Genomic DNA, 13,502 nt, shown 5'->3' on the forward strand with positions numbered 1-13,502 from the left:
TCGACATGTGACACTTGAAGACCTATACACATAGTTCGGTCAATCGTAACAACTCGGCCATTTCCGGCAAGCTTCGGGATCGACTGCCAGATAATGGCCGAGGTGCTCCGATTGGTAGTTCGGCATGCATTAATTATTGCGAATGCTCAGTGTTGTGCAATGGCAACAGGTATTCCTCGTGCGACTGAAGAATCAATCGAATCGCTAGGCGAGAATCATGCCAGCATCAGCTCAGTCTTACATTTACCAATGTCATTGTTTTGCCACAGTTTTGGATTGGCGGGCAAACAGGAACCTTAAGAAAGCGGAGGACAGCAGGCGACAGCGACAGGTATAATTTTGACCGACTCAACTGGACATATATTTCAAGCCAAGAACTGTATTTCTGGATCATCACTTCTCGGATACCAACGTGAGATCCGTCTCGTGCACATATAAATGACACCCTTTGGTTCGCCAGATCATCATCATCATCAACATCATCATCATTATAATCATCATCATCATCATCATCATCATCATCATCATCATCATCATCATAATCATCATCATCATCATCGTCGTCGTCGTCGTCATCGTCGTCGTCCTCGTCATCATCATCTTCGTCGTCACCATAACCACCACCACAACGATCACCATCATCATCATCTCATCATCATCATCATCATCATCTCATCATCATCATCATCATCGTCATCACCATCCTCGTCCTCGTCCTCGTCGTCGTCGTCGTAATCAGCATCGTCCTCGTCGTCGTCGTCGTCTTCGTCACCATAACCACCACTACCACCAACACGATCACCATCATCATCATCATCATCATCATCATCATCATCATCATCATCATCATCATCATCATCATCATCATCATCACCACCATCACCATCATCATCATCATCATCATCATCATCATCATCATCATCATCATCATCATCATCATCATCATCATCATCATCGTCGTCGTCGTCATCGTCGTCGTCCTCGTCATCATCATCTTCGTCGTCACCATAACCACCACCACAACGATCACCATCATCATCATCTCATCATCATCATCATCATCATCATCTCATCATCATCATCATCATCGTCATCACCATCCTCGTCCTCGTCGTCGTCGTCGTAATCAGCATCGTCCTCGTCGTCGTCGTCGTCTTCGTCACCATAACCACCACTACCACCAACACGATCACCATCATCATCATCATCATCATCATCATCATCATCATCATCATCATCATCATCATCATCATCATCACCACCATCACCATCATCATCATCATCATCATCATCATCATCATCATCATCATCATCATCATCATCATCATCATCATCATCATCATCATCATCTTCATCATCATCACCTCATCATTTCATCATCATCATCATCATCATCATCATCATCATCATCATCATCATCATCATCATCATCATCATCATCATCATCATCAACATCATCATCATCATCATCATCATCATCATCATCATCATCATCATCATCATCAAAGTATTAGTCAAAAATTCAGTATGAGGATAATCTAGATTGAGACCTTTGTAAGCGCACGCTGTTCATTAGATAAAATAATTACTATCAGTCATATGAAACGGAAGGATTCAGATCTATTTCAAAATACACTGATGTATACACACACTCGATGTTAACGAATGTTGCAATCAGTGTTTACATGTACTGCTGTATTATACCATACAAGTGACATATATGTGACTATTGTTTAACTGGATATTAATTGCCTGTGATTATAAAGTTTGTGGAGATGCATAAAACGTCTTCGAGAATACAGCACAAACCCCTCAGTAAGCAGAATATTAATATCATACTACATTGTACTTATAAGTATATGCTTCAAATAATAGCAAAATCTTTAAAAATGTTGTATATTTATTTTACATGTTTTTTATCACTCGTAAGAATGAAACGAGTGTTGTTTTAATATATCTACTTTGTGATTGATTCAATCTGTGACTTCGAAATGCTTGATCAATACACGGTTTTCTTTTGCATTTGTGTTAAAAGAACTTCTAAGAAATTTGTTGACTGCAAATCAATTAAGATTGTAAATAGTGTATTGTGTCAGTAATACTTATTATACAAATAATATTTACTCTGATTTTTATAAAGAGCAAGAGTTGCCATGACTTTGACATCGATTTCTGTCTACATTTAAACTAAGCTATGTTGTGTATGACTGTATTCTGGTTAACATGCAATCTACGCGTCATTTAATTTCCGTTTTCCAGTTATAGAAATATTTCTCGTGACAAGAACGTGACATCTAAAGGGACTTGCTCATGTTTTTGCACCAGAAATGAGGTTTCCCGGTAATGCCGCTGAAAACACTTATATTTAAATTATTTTACACTTTGATACCGAAATTGCAGAAAAAATACATTTAAAGTATTAAAAAAAAACCTGGCTGTAGTGGAGAGCGAACCCAAGGTGGTAATGTTAAGTAAAAACATATTAGAAAACCGTACCATATCCACTCGCCCACAAGGATTCATAGTTAGCTGATGGATGTTTTAACATTTATTGAATACATTGGTAGCATCAAATGTTAATGTAAAAAATCACGATACAGCGGTTTGTTTAATCGCGTTACCGTAACGATTTTTTTTTTCAAAATGGTGGACTTTTTTCAAAGACAATATTTAATGATATATCAACATTTGTTAAAGGGTTCCAGCCATCAGTATCTTTATTTTAATAATCTTAATGGCCAAAAGTAATGATTTGGTTAGGGTAGCATTATTTTTTAAAACAGGTAGTGTACGTAGGCATGTTTTTATTATTTTGTATATTAGGCTTTATATAAGATCGTTTGTGTCATCATTTGGGAAATGGCGTTTAAGTAATATTGTGTTTAAACGATAAAGCTTTAAAGGTCTCTAAAATACATTTCAAAACACACACACATTCAAGGTGTGTTTTTACCAACGGACTATAAAATATTATCATGCCATGCGCGGGTCCAGGAATTGACGTTAGAGGGGGCGTAGCTTAGGGAGCGCAATGTTTTGACCTGCACCCCTCCCTCAAAACTCAAAACTGAAATGCATATGGCATACATTGTTGGGCGGGGGGCTGAGTTTACTCGCTGAAGAACATTTTAACAATTGCTTGTCCTAAATGGTACATTTTGAGCTTATTTTATTACTTTTTTCTCTGAAATTGACATTCCCAATTAACTTGGACGATTTCTTTTCTTTCTTATTTTTTTTTTTTTTTTTTTTTTGGGGGGGGGGGGCTGATGCGCTCTCCCCCTCTTAAAGCGCTAACACATGCAGTTTCTGTCTTCTACATTCAGACCACAATGGAAGTAAGCTATTGTGGTCATGGATGTTTTCTGGTGACCTGACATGCATCATGTATTTTTTGGTATTCTACTTTTATGTTGAATGTTTTGACGAGAGCAAAATCCTAATGCGAATCTGACTTAAGCAGATATATGGTTTGAAAATTGAAACAGATGGATCTGGGTGCCATATGTGGCTATTCATGGTTGGTTTAGAGCTAAGCTGGATACTGTTAAATGCATTATGTGTCTTTGCCTATCGGACGCCCATTAAGAATCCTACATCATAGTTTCACCATGTTTTATTTGTGTCATGTGATTTATGTTTCAGACGACATCGAGGGATTTGACGAGTCGACACATTATGGAGTATGTGGCTACGTCCTCGTGGCAATGGCCAGCCTCATTCTGATTCTTTTCTTCCCGTTCTCTCTCATATGGAGTCTCAAGGTAAGAACATGCGTTTTACGTACATTTCACAGGGGCGGATCTAGGATGTGACGTCAGAGGGGGCGTACCTAAGAGGCCTAAGAGGCTCAACCTTTTGCCTTGCGTCCCTCCCTTCGAATCGAAATCTAATTGGATTTAAAGTGTTGGCAGGGGGGGGGGGTGTATTTGGGTACTCCTCCTAGCAATCCGAAATGATGCTTTTTGATCGTATTTTATTACTTCTGTCTCCTATATTAGTAAAATGAAAACTGGGGCTATTAAAGGGGGAGGGAGGGGGGGGGGGGGGGGGGGTCATCGCTTCTGGTTAGTGTGTCATGTTAAACAAATAAAACGCATCATGCAAGGAGGATATTTCAAAAGAATGGCAAAAATTGTTTTAATATGTAATACATGTCTTATAACCTTCTGGTAGTATAAGCGACTTGTAGTTTATCGAAGGTAAACCAAGCATTACCTTCTATATTACTAAACCAAGCCATTTGCTCTATTTTACTCAACCAAACACTGCATTCTATATTACTAAACCAAACCATGTGCTCTATATTACTAATCCAAACATTGCATTCTATATTACTAAACCAAGCATTATATTCTATATTACTCAACCAAACACTACCTTTTATATAACTAAAACAAGCCATGTGTTCTTTATAACTCAACCAAACACTACATTCTATATTACTACCTTCGGCGTCACTAAACCCACCCCTTCATTCAGTGTCGGTAAACCCACCCCTTCATTCGGCGTCACTAAACCCACCCCTACATTCGGCGTCACTAAACCCACCCCTACATTCGGCGTCACTAAACCCACCCCTACATTCGAAGTCACTAAACCCATCCCTACATTCAGTGCCGGTAAACCCACCCCTACATTCAGTGTCGGTAAACCCACCCCTACATTCGATGTTCCTAAACCCACCCCAACATTCAGTGCCGGTAAACCCACCCCTACATTCAGTGTCGGTAAACCCAACCCTACATTCAGTGCCGGTAAACCCACCCCAACATACAGTGCCGGTAAACCCACCCCTACATTCAGTGCCGGTAAACCCACCCCTACATTCAGTGCCGGTAAAACCACCCATACATTCAGTGCCGGTAGACCCATCCCTGCATTCAGTGTCGGTAGACCCACCCTACATTCAGTGCCGGCAAACCCACCCCTACATTCAGTGCCGGTAAACCCACCCCTACATTCAGTGCCGGTAAACCCACCCCTACATTCAGTGCCGGTAAACCCACCCCTACATTCAGTGTCAGTAGACCCACCCCTACATTCGGTGTTACTAAACCCACCCCTACATTCAGTGTCGATAGACCCACCCCTACATTTGGTGTTACTAAACCCACACCTACATTCAGTCTCAATTAACCCACACCTACATTCAGTCTCAATAAACCAACCCCTACATTAAGTGTCACTTAAACAACCCCTATGCAATCTATGTTTCTAAACCAACCCCTACAATCCATGTTAATATACCAACCCCTACAGTCTATGTTACTATACCAAATCCTACAATCTATTTTACTGTACCAACTCCTACAATCTATGCTACTAAACCAACCCATACAATCAATGTTACTAAACAAACCCCTGGAACCAATGGTACTATACCCACCCCTACATTTGGTGTCACTAAACCAACCCGTACATTCACTTTTACTTATCAAACACTTGCATTCGGTGTAAATAAACTACCCCCTACAACCAATGTTACTTAACAAACCCGTACATTCGGTGTTACAGGTGGTACAGGAGTACGAACGTGCGGTGATTTTCCGGCTAGGTCGCATAAAGGGACGAAGAGCACAGGGACCAGGTAAGTTAGATGTATACACATTGGGCACAATCCTCATAAATCTTTAGGACATGGCATGGCCGTCGGTCCAAAGACAAAAGTCGTTTGACCCCATGTTGTTAAATCCCTATTTGTCCCTGTGTTTCAGGCCTGTTTTTCCTGATGCCTTGTGTGGACACCTTCATCAAGGTGGACCTGCGCACATTTACATTCAATATCCCACCACAGGAGGTAGGCGAAGTTGGCTTTGTCTATGTAGTTCAATTTGAGTTTGAATGTTCGTGTCATTATCATTAGAATGGTGTTTGAAGGGTTCGTTGAATTGACAAGTTTACTTAAACGTACCAGGTGTATAATATTAATACAAAGAATGTGACGTTATGCTTTAGCGAAATTCGCAAAAGATCAGTAACGTTTCCGAAAAATTCAAATTCAAACAACCTTGACGGTGAATGATATAATAGCATGTGCTTAAGTCTTGGAGCTATTGTATTTCTCATAGAAAGGAATCACATACATTGCTTTACAGTAGAGTATAGTCCATATAAACAGCCACGTCAGGGTCTTTTGTTTTGGCGACTTTACGTTGAGGGAAACATAATGAAGTCAAAATGGTAAAAAAGCTCCCTTGTCGCGCATTATTGTGGCTACTATAAGGTCGAACTAAATACTTCTTTTCAATTATCAGATTCTGACCAGAGACTCAGTGACTGTTGTGGTGGACGCTGTAATCTACGCACGTATTTACGATGCCACCATGGCAACGGTGAATATCAAGGACGCGCGTGGGTCAACGAACCTGCTAGGGGCGACAACTCTCAGAACGATGCTGGGAACTGTCGGCCTCTCGGAAATTTTGTCGGACAGAGATAGAATTGATAGGGACATGCAGGTAGATCATTTCATAACCCTTGTCGAATGAATCCATGAGCCGTTTTCTTAAAACTTTATTTACGTTAACAACGTTGTTACGTCATCGTCATAAACTTGCAAATCTATACTTTTTTAAGACAACTATTTCACCTCTTCTGGTTTATTTGATAATTTTAGCACATCATAATACTTATATTTAGACTATAGACAATGGTGAAGTGGTATTGGGGTATAGGTGTCCGCCTCTCATCCAAGAAGATGCGGTTTTGCTTTCCACCAGGGGTACTTTCTCTTGGTGATTCAAAAAATACTCAGAACTGGTTTTTACCCAGGAAACGGACCCGAGAGTGAATTAAATCAGCTTACAAATACCTTCACATTCGAGTTAGATAAGGATGACCATGTCAGACAAAGCCACGGCCCTCAAAAATTACAAAAATAACTCGCATGGGGACTTTCCAAAAGTGCGTTCAGTGCTTTGATTTTCAGAAAATGTTTCGTTCCGACTTCCAAACACAATTATTATTCTGATACCATTTTGTTTCGGAAACATTTCATAGTCTGTTTTTATTTCAGAACACATTAGACAATGCAACACATTACTGGGGAGTCAAAGTGGAGAGGGTTGAAATGTAAGATCTTGTTTGAAAAATATATTATTTTGCCTCACCATTTTATGCCCAATGTACGTGAATGTATACATTAAACAAGGGCAAACCACAGTGAAATATAGTTTTATTGCAAAGCAAACATTTCAAAACTTGTAGTCCGGCTGTCATATGGGGGTATTTTAGCTAAACCTGGCATGGCGTTGTATATTTTGTTTGCATTGTTTGCAAAGCTCACATACAATATCCGATTGATGGCTACTAATCGGTTTCTTTATTTGAATGTCTGATATACCAAAATATGCACACAAAAATAAAATCTTTACACCGCCATGCAGGGTTCTGGACTTCGGCTGCCAGACTATTGCGATTGGGAACCTCGCACTTGCAATGCAACACTTGTGTGTTACAAGTATATTTGTCATTGCACATTTTCCTATCTAAATAATGTGCATAAAACAACTTCATGTTGCACATGTTTCAGCAAGGACGTACGGCTACCTATTCAGATGCAGCGCGCCATGGCGGCGGAAGCTGAAGCCGGCAGGATGGCCAGGGCAAAGGTAACTGCAAAAGTTTGTTGTACGTTTCAAAGGCCCTTTTGTTTGTCAAGCAATTTTCCTACGCCCTTGGATCACAAAGAAAGTGTAAAAACCTAAAAGCGTTAGTTTCCCAATGGTTACGCTGGATCATAAACGCAGCACGTAAAGCTATCAAATGCAATGAGCGATTGTTTCTCTTTAGATAATTAATATTCTGTTTTTACGTGTAGGTGATATCCGCGGAAGGCGAGATGAAGGCGGCCCGGAGTATCAAGCAGGCCGCGGATGTCCTCCAGGAATCACCGGCATCAATTCAGCTCAGATATTTACAGACCCTTCACAGGTGATTTTACTAATGACTACCTTGTATTTTCAATATTGATATTTTGGAACAAATTAAGTCAAAACGTCCTCATATTAGTCAAAACGTCTTGACATTAGTCTAAACGTCTCATACTCACGTTCCCAATTGCGACTTAAAACCGTTAATTTTATGTTTTATCCTTCAGCATATCCGAAGAGCAGAACCACACAATTGTTTTCCCTTTACCGGCGAGTTTATTCCAAAACGCCCAAACTGCCTTACCGAGACTACTCGGAGCCGGGATGCAGGAACAAAAGATTGTCCAGGGAACCAAGGGTACCGAAAGTGCTGAACAACCGCTGGTGACGGTGATGGACACTGAAGTTAACACCCCGTTTTAATTCAATATTGCTTGTTTTTGAAGTTTCTCCGCCGGATGCTTGCAATACTTATTTGTGCAGCTTTGCTTACGTGTAGCGATCCACCGACCGGATACACATGGAATAACGATTGTATTAAAGAACAACAGATTTATTTGTATTGAACATATGTATCAACTTAAAGTACAAATACTTAATGATGTTAAATGAATCTTTATAAACATATGTGTTTGATGTATACCACCCCGATGGTAGAATTTTCTTGATAATTATTTGGGAAGAACGCTTAAAAAAAGAACTTGTCCCTTTATGGAAATTATGTCATACTGGTTTTCAAACGTTGTTTTTTCAAATTTCATTTATGTAAAGGGACTGTTTATCATAGCCATAATATATAAAGGTGTCTAACTTTTGTATGCATGATTTTAAATTCTAGAAATAAATGATATTATTGTTTTTGCGAATAAATTTTAGAATAATTATATTGTTACCATTTAAAGTGGTTTATAACATGTTTGAATAAAACATGTTTGCATTTCAGAGACTAATTGGATAAATAAAAAAAAATCGTCCCATCTACGCCAATTGCAATGGGCTACACTAAACCAATTTTATTTTCTTATCTTTGACACGCCATCTAATACAGTGACTATAGTGTGCATGTATATTCATAACATAATTAATCAGTTTTGAATCTTGTCACAGACTATTGGAAATACGGCAACTTCAAGGTTTTGATATGCGCGAGTTGTGGATATTCTTATTGTGTTGTTGTTATTGTTGTTGTTTAACTCTCAATGCGGAACAAACTGACGATGTTGCTGATCTAAAGAGAGATATAGAACAGCTTAAGGCGATGATGAAGGAGTACATGAAGGACATTTCTGAACTCAGAGAATTACGAGCCATTGACAATAACCGGTTGGAACATTTGGAAAGAGTTAACTCCGAGTTACAACACACGGTTTCAGAATTGGGCGCCGAGAATTTAAACTTTAAGGAACAGCTTAGACTACAAGAAAGCAATTGTAAGTCACTAATTAATTGCCTATTTCAATTCCGAGGGAGGGACGCAATTAAAAAGGTTACGGCCCTAACTTACATCCCCTCTAATGTGGAATCCTGGATCCGCCCCTATGTATAATTGGTAAAACATATTCTACTTCATGTGCATGTAATCAGTTCCGAAAAGCAGGCAAAATAGAAATAAAATAACAATTTCAAAACAGATTTCCAACGCAAAGAAAAAATCTAAAAAAAGTATCCTTTTGAAAATCAACACAATTGGAAAGTTTGTAATTTTTTAAAGTTTGCTTGAGGAGCTACGGATTTTTATACTGTTCCATAAGTCCTCATATATATGGATGCGTGTGCAATGTTAACTATATTAAAGTTGTCCTTATGAGACATGCATACAAATCATCACACTATTGTGACATAAAGAAAGTGTGCATTTTTTCTAAACAACGCATATCTACCCTTCAGCTCTGCCAACTCCCCCAGCCTCCAGGAAGCGGTTTATCGTGACGCCGGACGCGCAGGTGGCCTTCTCCGTGCACGTCGCCGGTCCACAATTTACCCCGGCAAACAAGGCCAAGATCCCTTACAATACAGTGGATATTGACTTAGGCATGTGGAGTTTTATACAACCCGTGTGTCGTATTAATTTAGACGTAGAATTTTACATTTAGATTTTATGGTAGATTTGGAATGTTTGCTGGTCTAAAATAATAGCCGCAAAAGAATTTGCCTTACAAAAAAGTCTAAAAAATCACTTCACGTACAATTATTTGGAATAGAATGTTTGCTTAATTGGCGTAATCAAAAATGCACAATACAGTATATAGTGTAAATCATAATTTGGGCTTACACAACGGCTAATTACTTTGCACTGTAAACTTAACCGTTTGATCAAGATATTTTAGAGATACCATTTAAAAGGAAGTTAAAGAGGTCTTAGCACATGATGACGTGCCTGTACTATCCGCATGTAGGTAGCGGATATGACGTCAGTCAGCACGTGTTCACGTGCCCAGAGAACGGCGTGTATTTCTTCCATACGGGATTGTACGCACGAGGTCTAGACATCACCAAGGTCAATATCGTCAAAGGTAACAGACCCTTGAGAGAATAAATTTTGATTTTAAAACAAATGTATCCATAGGTGATACTTTATGAAAAACTTTCTGAGATTTGATATCAACCGATATCGAACGCTTGCGTTAACATGCGTAATACATCAAATGTTACGACTGTGCCGTAAGATTTATGCACCAGTCAATTGTAACCACGCCCCCCCCCCCCCAGTTCGGGAATTAGCGGGGACTTTCGGTCAAGCCTAGCCCGGGCAAGATCACCGCCCTGCGGGGACGAACTGCTGGTTAAATCCCCGCCAAATGCCCCCGCAACCCAGGGACCCTAATTAAGGCCCATTCCCCGCTATTTTTGGCGTGAAGACAAAACCACGGCATTCACCCGGCACTGCGGGGCCACCTGGAAAGTAAAAACACGGCCCGTTTCCCCGGCTATCCCCGGGCCTGGGAGGGCCGTGGTTACAATTGACTGGTGCATAAGCGATAAAAGAAACAAAATAATCCATAGATATTACTTTCTACGATACTTTCTGAGATTTTATATAATCCCATATCAAACTCTTGCGATATAAAATGCGTACAAAATAAAACGTTTGTTTCCATTTATCTAACTGTGGCTATTATTTTACTGCCAAATCAGAAGCTTGGTCTAAAAGTAGTTTAACCATTGTTTATTAAAATAAATATATGAAACATTTTTAAAAGAAGAAAATATTTGGCTGACTGTTCAGATGTTTATTAACAACTTTGTTGACGTAATCGCTGGTAATTTTAAAAACGTTACAAGTCTTGAAGTAGTACACTTGTTATCTTCAGTATTTCACTCAAAAATTGAGACAAATGTTTCACCTGTACTTGTTCATATTTAAATGTGTGAGCACAACATCCAATATTTCACATTTAAAGGTTAGCAACGGTGTCGTTAATCGTGTTGTTAACTTAACAAATTATTGAACAATTGGCCCATTATGACAAATGTTCTATTGCAAAATTTGAGTAAATGTTTGAATAAATGAATCATAAACTATATTGTCACGATACTGAAAAACGTTATTCCGATCGACCTTCCCTTTTCGGAGATGTTTTTTACTTCAGTCCAAAACCAGACGTCAAAACTTGCACAATAGTGTACGCCCACTCCCCCCTCCACACACAGACACACACTAGATTTGCTTGTGGTTAGAAAATGGAAATTATTAGAATTATATATGGCTTTTCTGACTGATTCACAATCTACCAATTTCTGCAGAGGGTACTAGCCTTACCATGGCTGGCACCAGAGGCGACAACACTGGGGACGGGTACGACCAAGGAAGTAACTGTGTGGTGACGTCATGTAACCAAGGACAACGCGTGTGGGTTGAAGTGAGCAGCATGACCACGGGGGCGGTGGACGCCGGAAACAAGGCGACTTCGTTTACAGGCTTCCTGCTTTTCCAGTTGTAAAGACGCCTCATTTCCTACAGTTATTATTTGAAACCGCATGGTCAAGTTTAAATTTTTATTTACACTGAACCTGACGTAAAATAAAGATATACTCATATGACACGCAGTCGTTATGACAGACCTTGATATTTTTTTTCTTTTAACTAAACTCGAATGCACTCATCTCAACAAGTCAAAATTGAGAGTATATATATCAGATAATAGCATGACGACAATTTAAAATTGTGAGGTCAAAAGTGTGAGTATATGGCAGCTAATGCCATGAAGGCAAGTCAAATTGAGAGTATATGTCAGCTAATGCCATGAAGGCAAGTCAAATTGAGAGTATATGGCAGCTAATGCCATGAAGGCAAGTCAAATTGAGAGTATATGGCAGCTAATACCATGAAGGCAAGTCAAAGTGAGAGTATATGTCAGCTAATGCCATGAAGGCAAGTCAAATTGAGAGTATATGGCAGCTAATGCCATGAAGGCAAGTCAAATTGAGAGTATATGGCAGCTAATGCCATGAAGGCAAGTCAAATTGAGAGTATATGGCAGCTAATGCCATGAAGGCAAGTCAAATTGAGAGTATATGTCAGCTAATGCCATGAAGGCAAGTCAAATTGAGAGTATATGGCAGCTAATGCCATGAAGGCAAGTCAAATTGAGAGTATATGGCAGCTAATGCCATGAAGGCAAGTCAAATTGAGAGTATATGGCAGCTAATGCCATGAAGGCAAGTCAAATTGAGAGTATATGTCAGCTAATGCCATGAAGGCAAGTCAAATTGAGAGTATATGGCAGCTAATGCCATGAAGGCAAGTCAAATTGAGAGTATATGTCAGCTAATGCCACGAACGCAAGTCTAAATTGTGAGGTCAAAGTGTGAGTATATATAAGTTAATGCCATGAAGGCAAGTCAAAATTGCGAGGTAAAAAGTGTGAGTATATATCAGCCAAAGCCATGAAGGCAAGTCAAAATTGTGAGGTCAAAAGTGTGAGTATATATAAGTTAATGCCATGAAGGCAAGTCAAAATTGCGAGGTCAAAAGTGTGAGTATATATCAGCCAAAGCCATGAAGGCAAGTAAAAAGTGTGGGTAAATATCAGCTAGTGCCATGAAGGCAAGTCAAAATTGTGAGTATGTATCAGCTAATGCCATGAAGGCAAGTCAAAAGCGTGAGTTTTATCAGCTTATGCCATGAAGGCAAGTCAAAAGTTTTACTCCTTCGTCACCGTCATCTACCGGATGTCCGCCCTTTCTGACGTTACCGTACATCTCCGACTCAAACGCTTTATTGATGTGGAATGACATCTTCTCTCAATATTGTTCCACATATGCTTTTACATATTTATATGGCATTTGAGCCATTTGATAACTTTTCTTCTCTGATATTGACATAAAAAGTAAACTTGGACCATTTTAGGAGGAGGGTTAGAAAAGGGCTTATCAGTCCATGAGATCATCAGGAAAATGAACCAGGCAATTAATAAACACTTAGCAGGCCATCCTTCTAGGCTGCATAAGAGTACGTCGGACTACCTTCTTGCAAATGGTAGGAGTCCAATTCAACATCAAGGAGTCTCTGTTTAAGGGGAGATGATTTTGTAGCTAGCTTGTTGACAACACACATCTAGAGGCTAACAGCCAATCAAAATCAAAACATAACACAAATTTATAAATGTTATGTTTTTGTATTTGCTG

At 39.4% G+C, this 13,502-nt stretch overlaps 2 protein-coding genes across 2 annotated transcripts; both read left to right on the plus strand.

Annotated features, from left to right (window-relative positions):
- The first annotated feature begins 1,619 nt into the window (after positions 1 to 1,619).
- On the plus strand, positions 1,620 to 8,756 carry LOC128224841 (stomatin-like). Its single transcript, XM_052934920.1, has 9 exons — positions 1,620 to 1,815; positions 3,646 to 3,764; positions 5,518 to 5,590; positions 5,718 to 5,800; positions 6,258 to 6,461; positions 7,019 to 7,074; positions 7,535 to 7,613; positions 7,823 to 7,935; positions 8,102 to 8,756. The coding sequence occupies exons 1-9, from the start codon at positions 1,776 to 1,778 to the stop codon at positions 8,295 to 8,297; spliced, it is 963 nt and encodes a 320-aa protein (XP_052790880.1). The 5' UTR covers positions 1,620 to 1,775; the 3' UTR covers positions 8,298 to 8,756.
- A 109-nt stretch (positions 8,757 to 8,865) lies between these two features.
- On the plus strand, positions 8,866 to 11,884 carry LOC128224842 (complement C1q-like protein 4). Its single transcript, XM_052934921.1, has 4 exons — positions 8,866 to 9,304; positions 9,762 to 9,909; positions 10,275 to 10,387; positions 11,619 to 11,884. The coding sequence occupies exons 1-4, from the start codon at positions 9,016 to 9,018 to the stop codon at positions 11,813 to 11,815; spliced, it is 747 nt and encodes a 248-aa protein (XP_052790881.1). The 5' UTR covers positions 8,866 to 9,015; the 3' UTR covers positions 11,816 to 11,884.
- Positions 11,885 to 13,502: the final 1,618 nt, after the last annotated feature.

The sequence above is a fragment of the Mya arenaria genome, chromosome 17 (genome assembly GCF_026914265.1).
Source record: "Mya arenaria isolate MELC-2E11 chromosome 17, ASM2691426v1".
Classification (NCBI taxonomy): Eukaryota; Metazoa; Mollusca; class Bivalvia; order Myida; family Myidae; genus Mya; species Mya arenaria.

Coding starts and splice junctions, on each gene's coding strand:
- LOC128224842 (XM_052934921.1), top strand. CDS start 9,016: ATGCGCGAGTTGTGGATATTCTTATTGTGTTGTTGTTATTGTTGTTGT. Junction 9,305..9,761: donor TAGACTACAAGAAAGCAATT/GTAAGTCACTAA, acceptor TCTACCCTTCAG/CTCTGCCAACTCCCCCAGCC. Junction 10,388..11,618: donor CAAGGTCAATATCGTCAAAG/GTAACAGACCCT, acceptor CAATTTCTGCAG/AGGGTACTAGCCTTACCATG.
- LOC128224841 (XM_052934920.1), top strand. CDS start 1,776: ATGCATAAAACGTCTTCGAGAATACAGCACAAACCCCTCA. Junction 1,816..3,645: donor AATACAGCACAAACCCCTCA/GTAAGCAGAATA, acceptor TTTATGTTTCAG/ACGACATCGAGGGATTTGAC. Junction 6,462..7,018: donor GAATTGATAGGGACATGCAG/GTAGATCATTTC, acceptor TTTTTATTTCAG/AACACATTAGACAATGCAAC.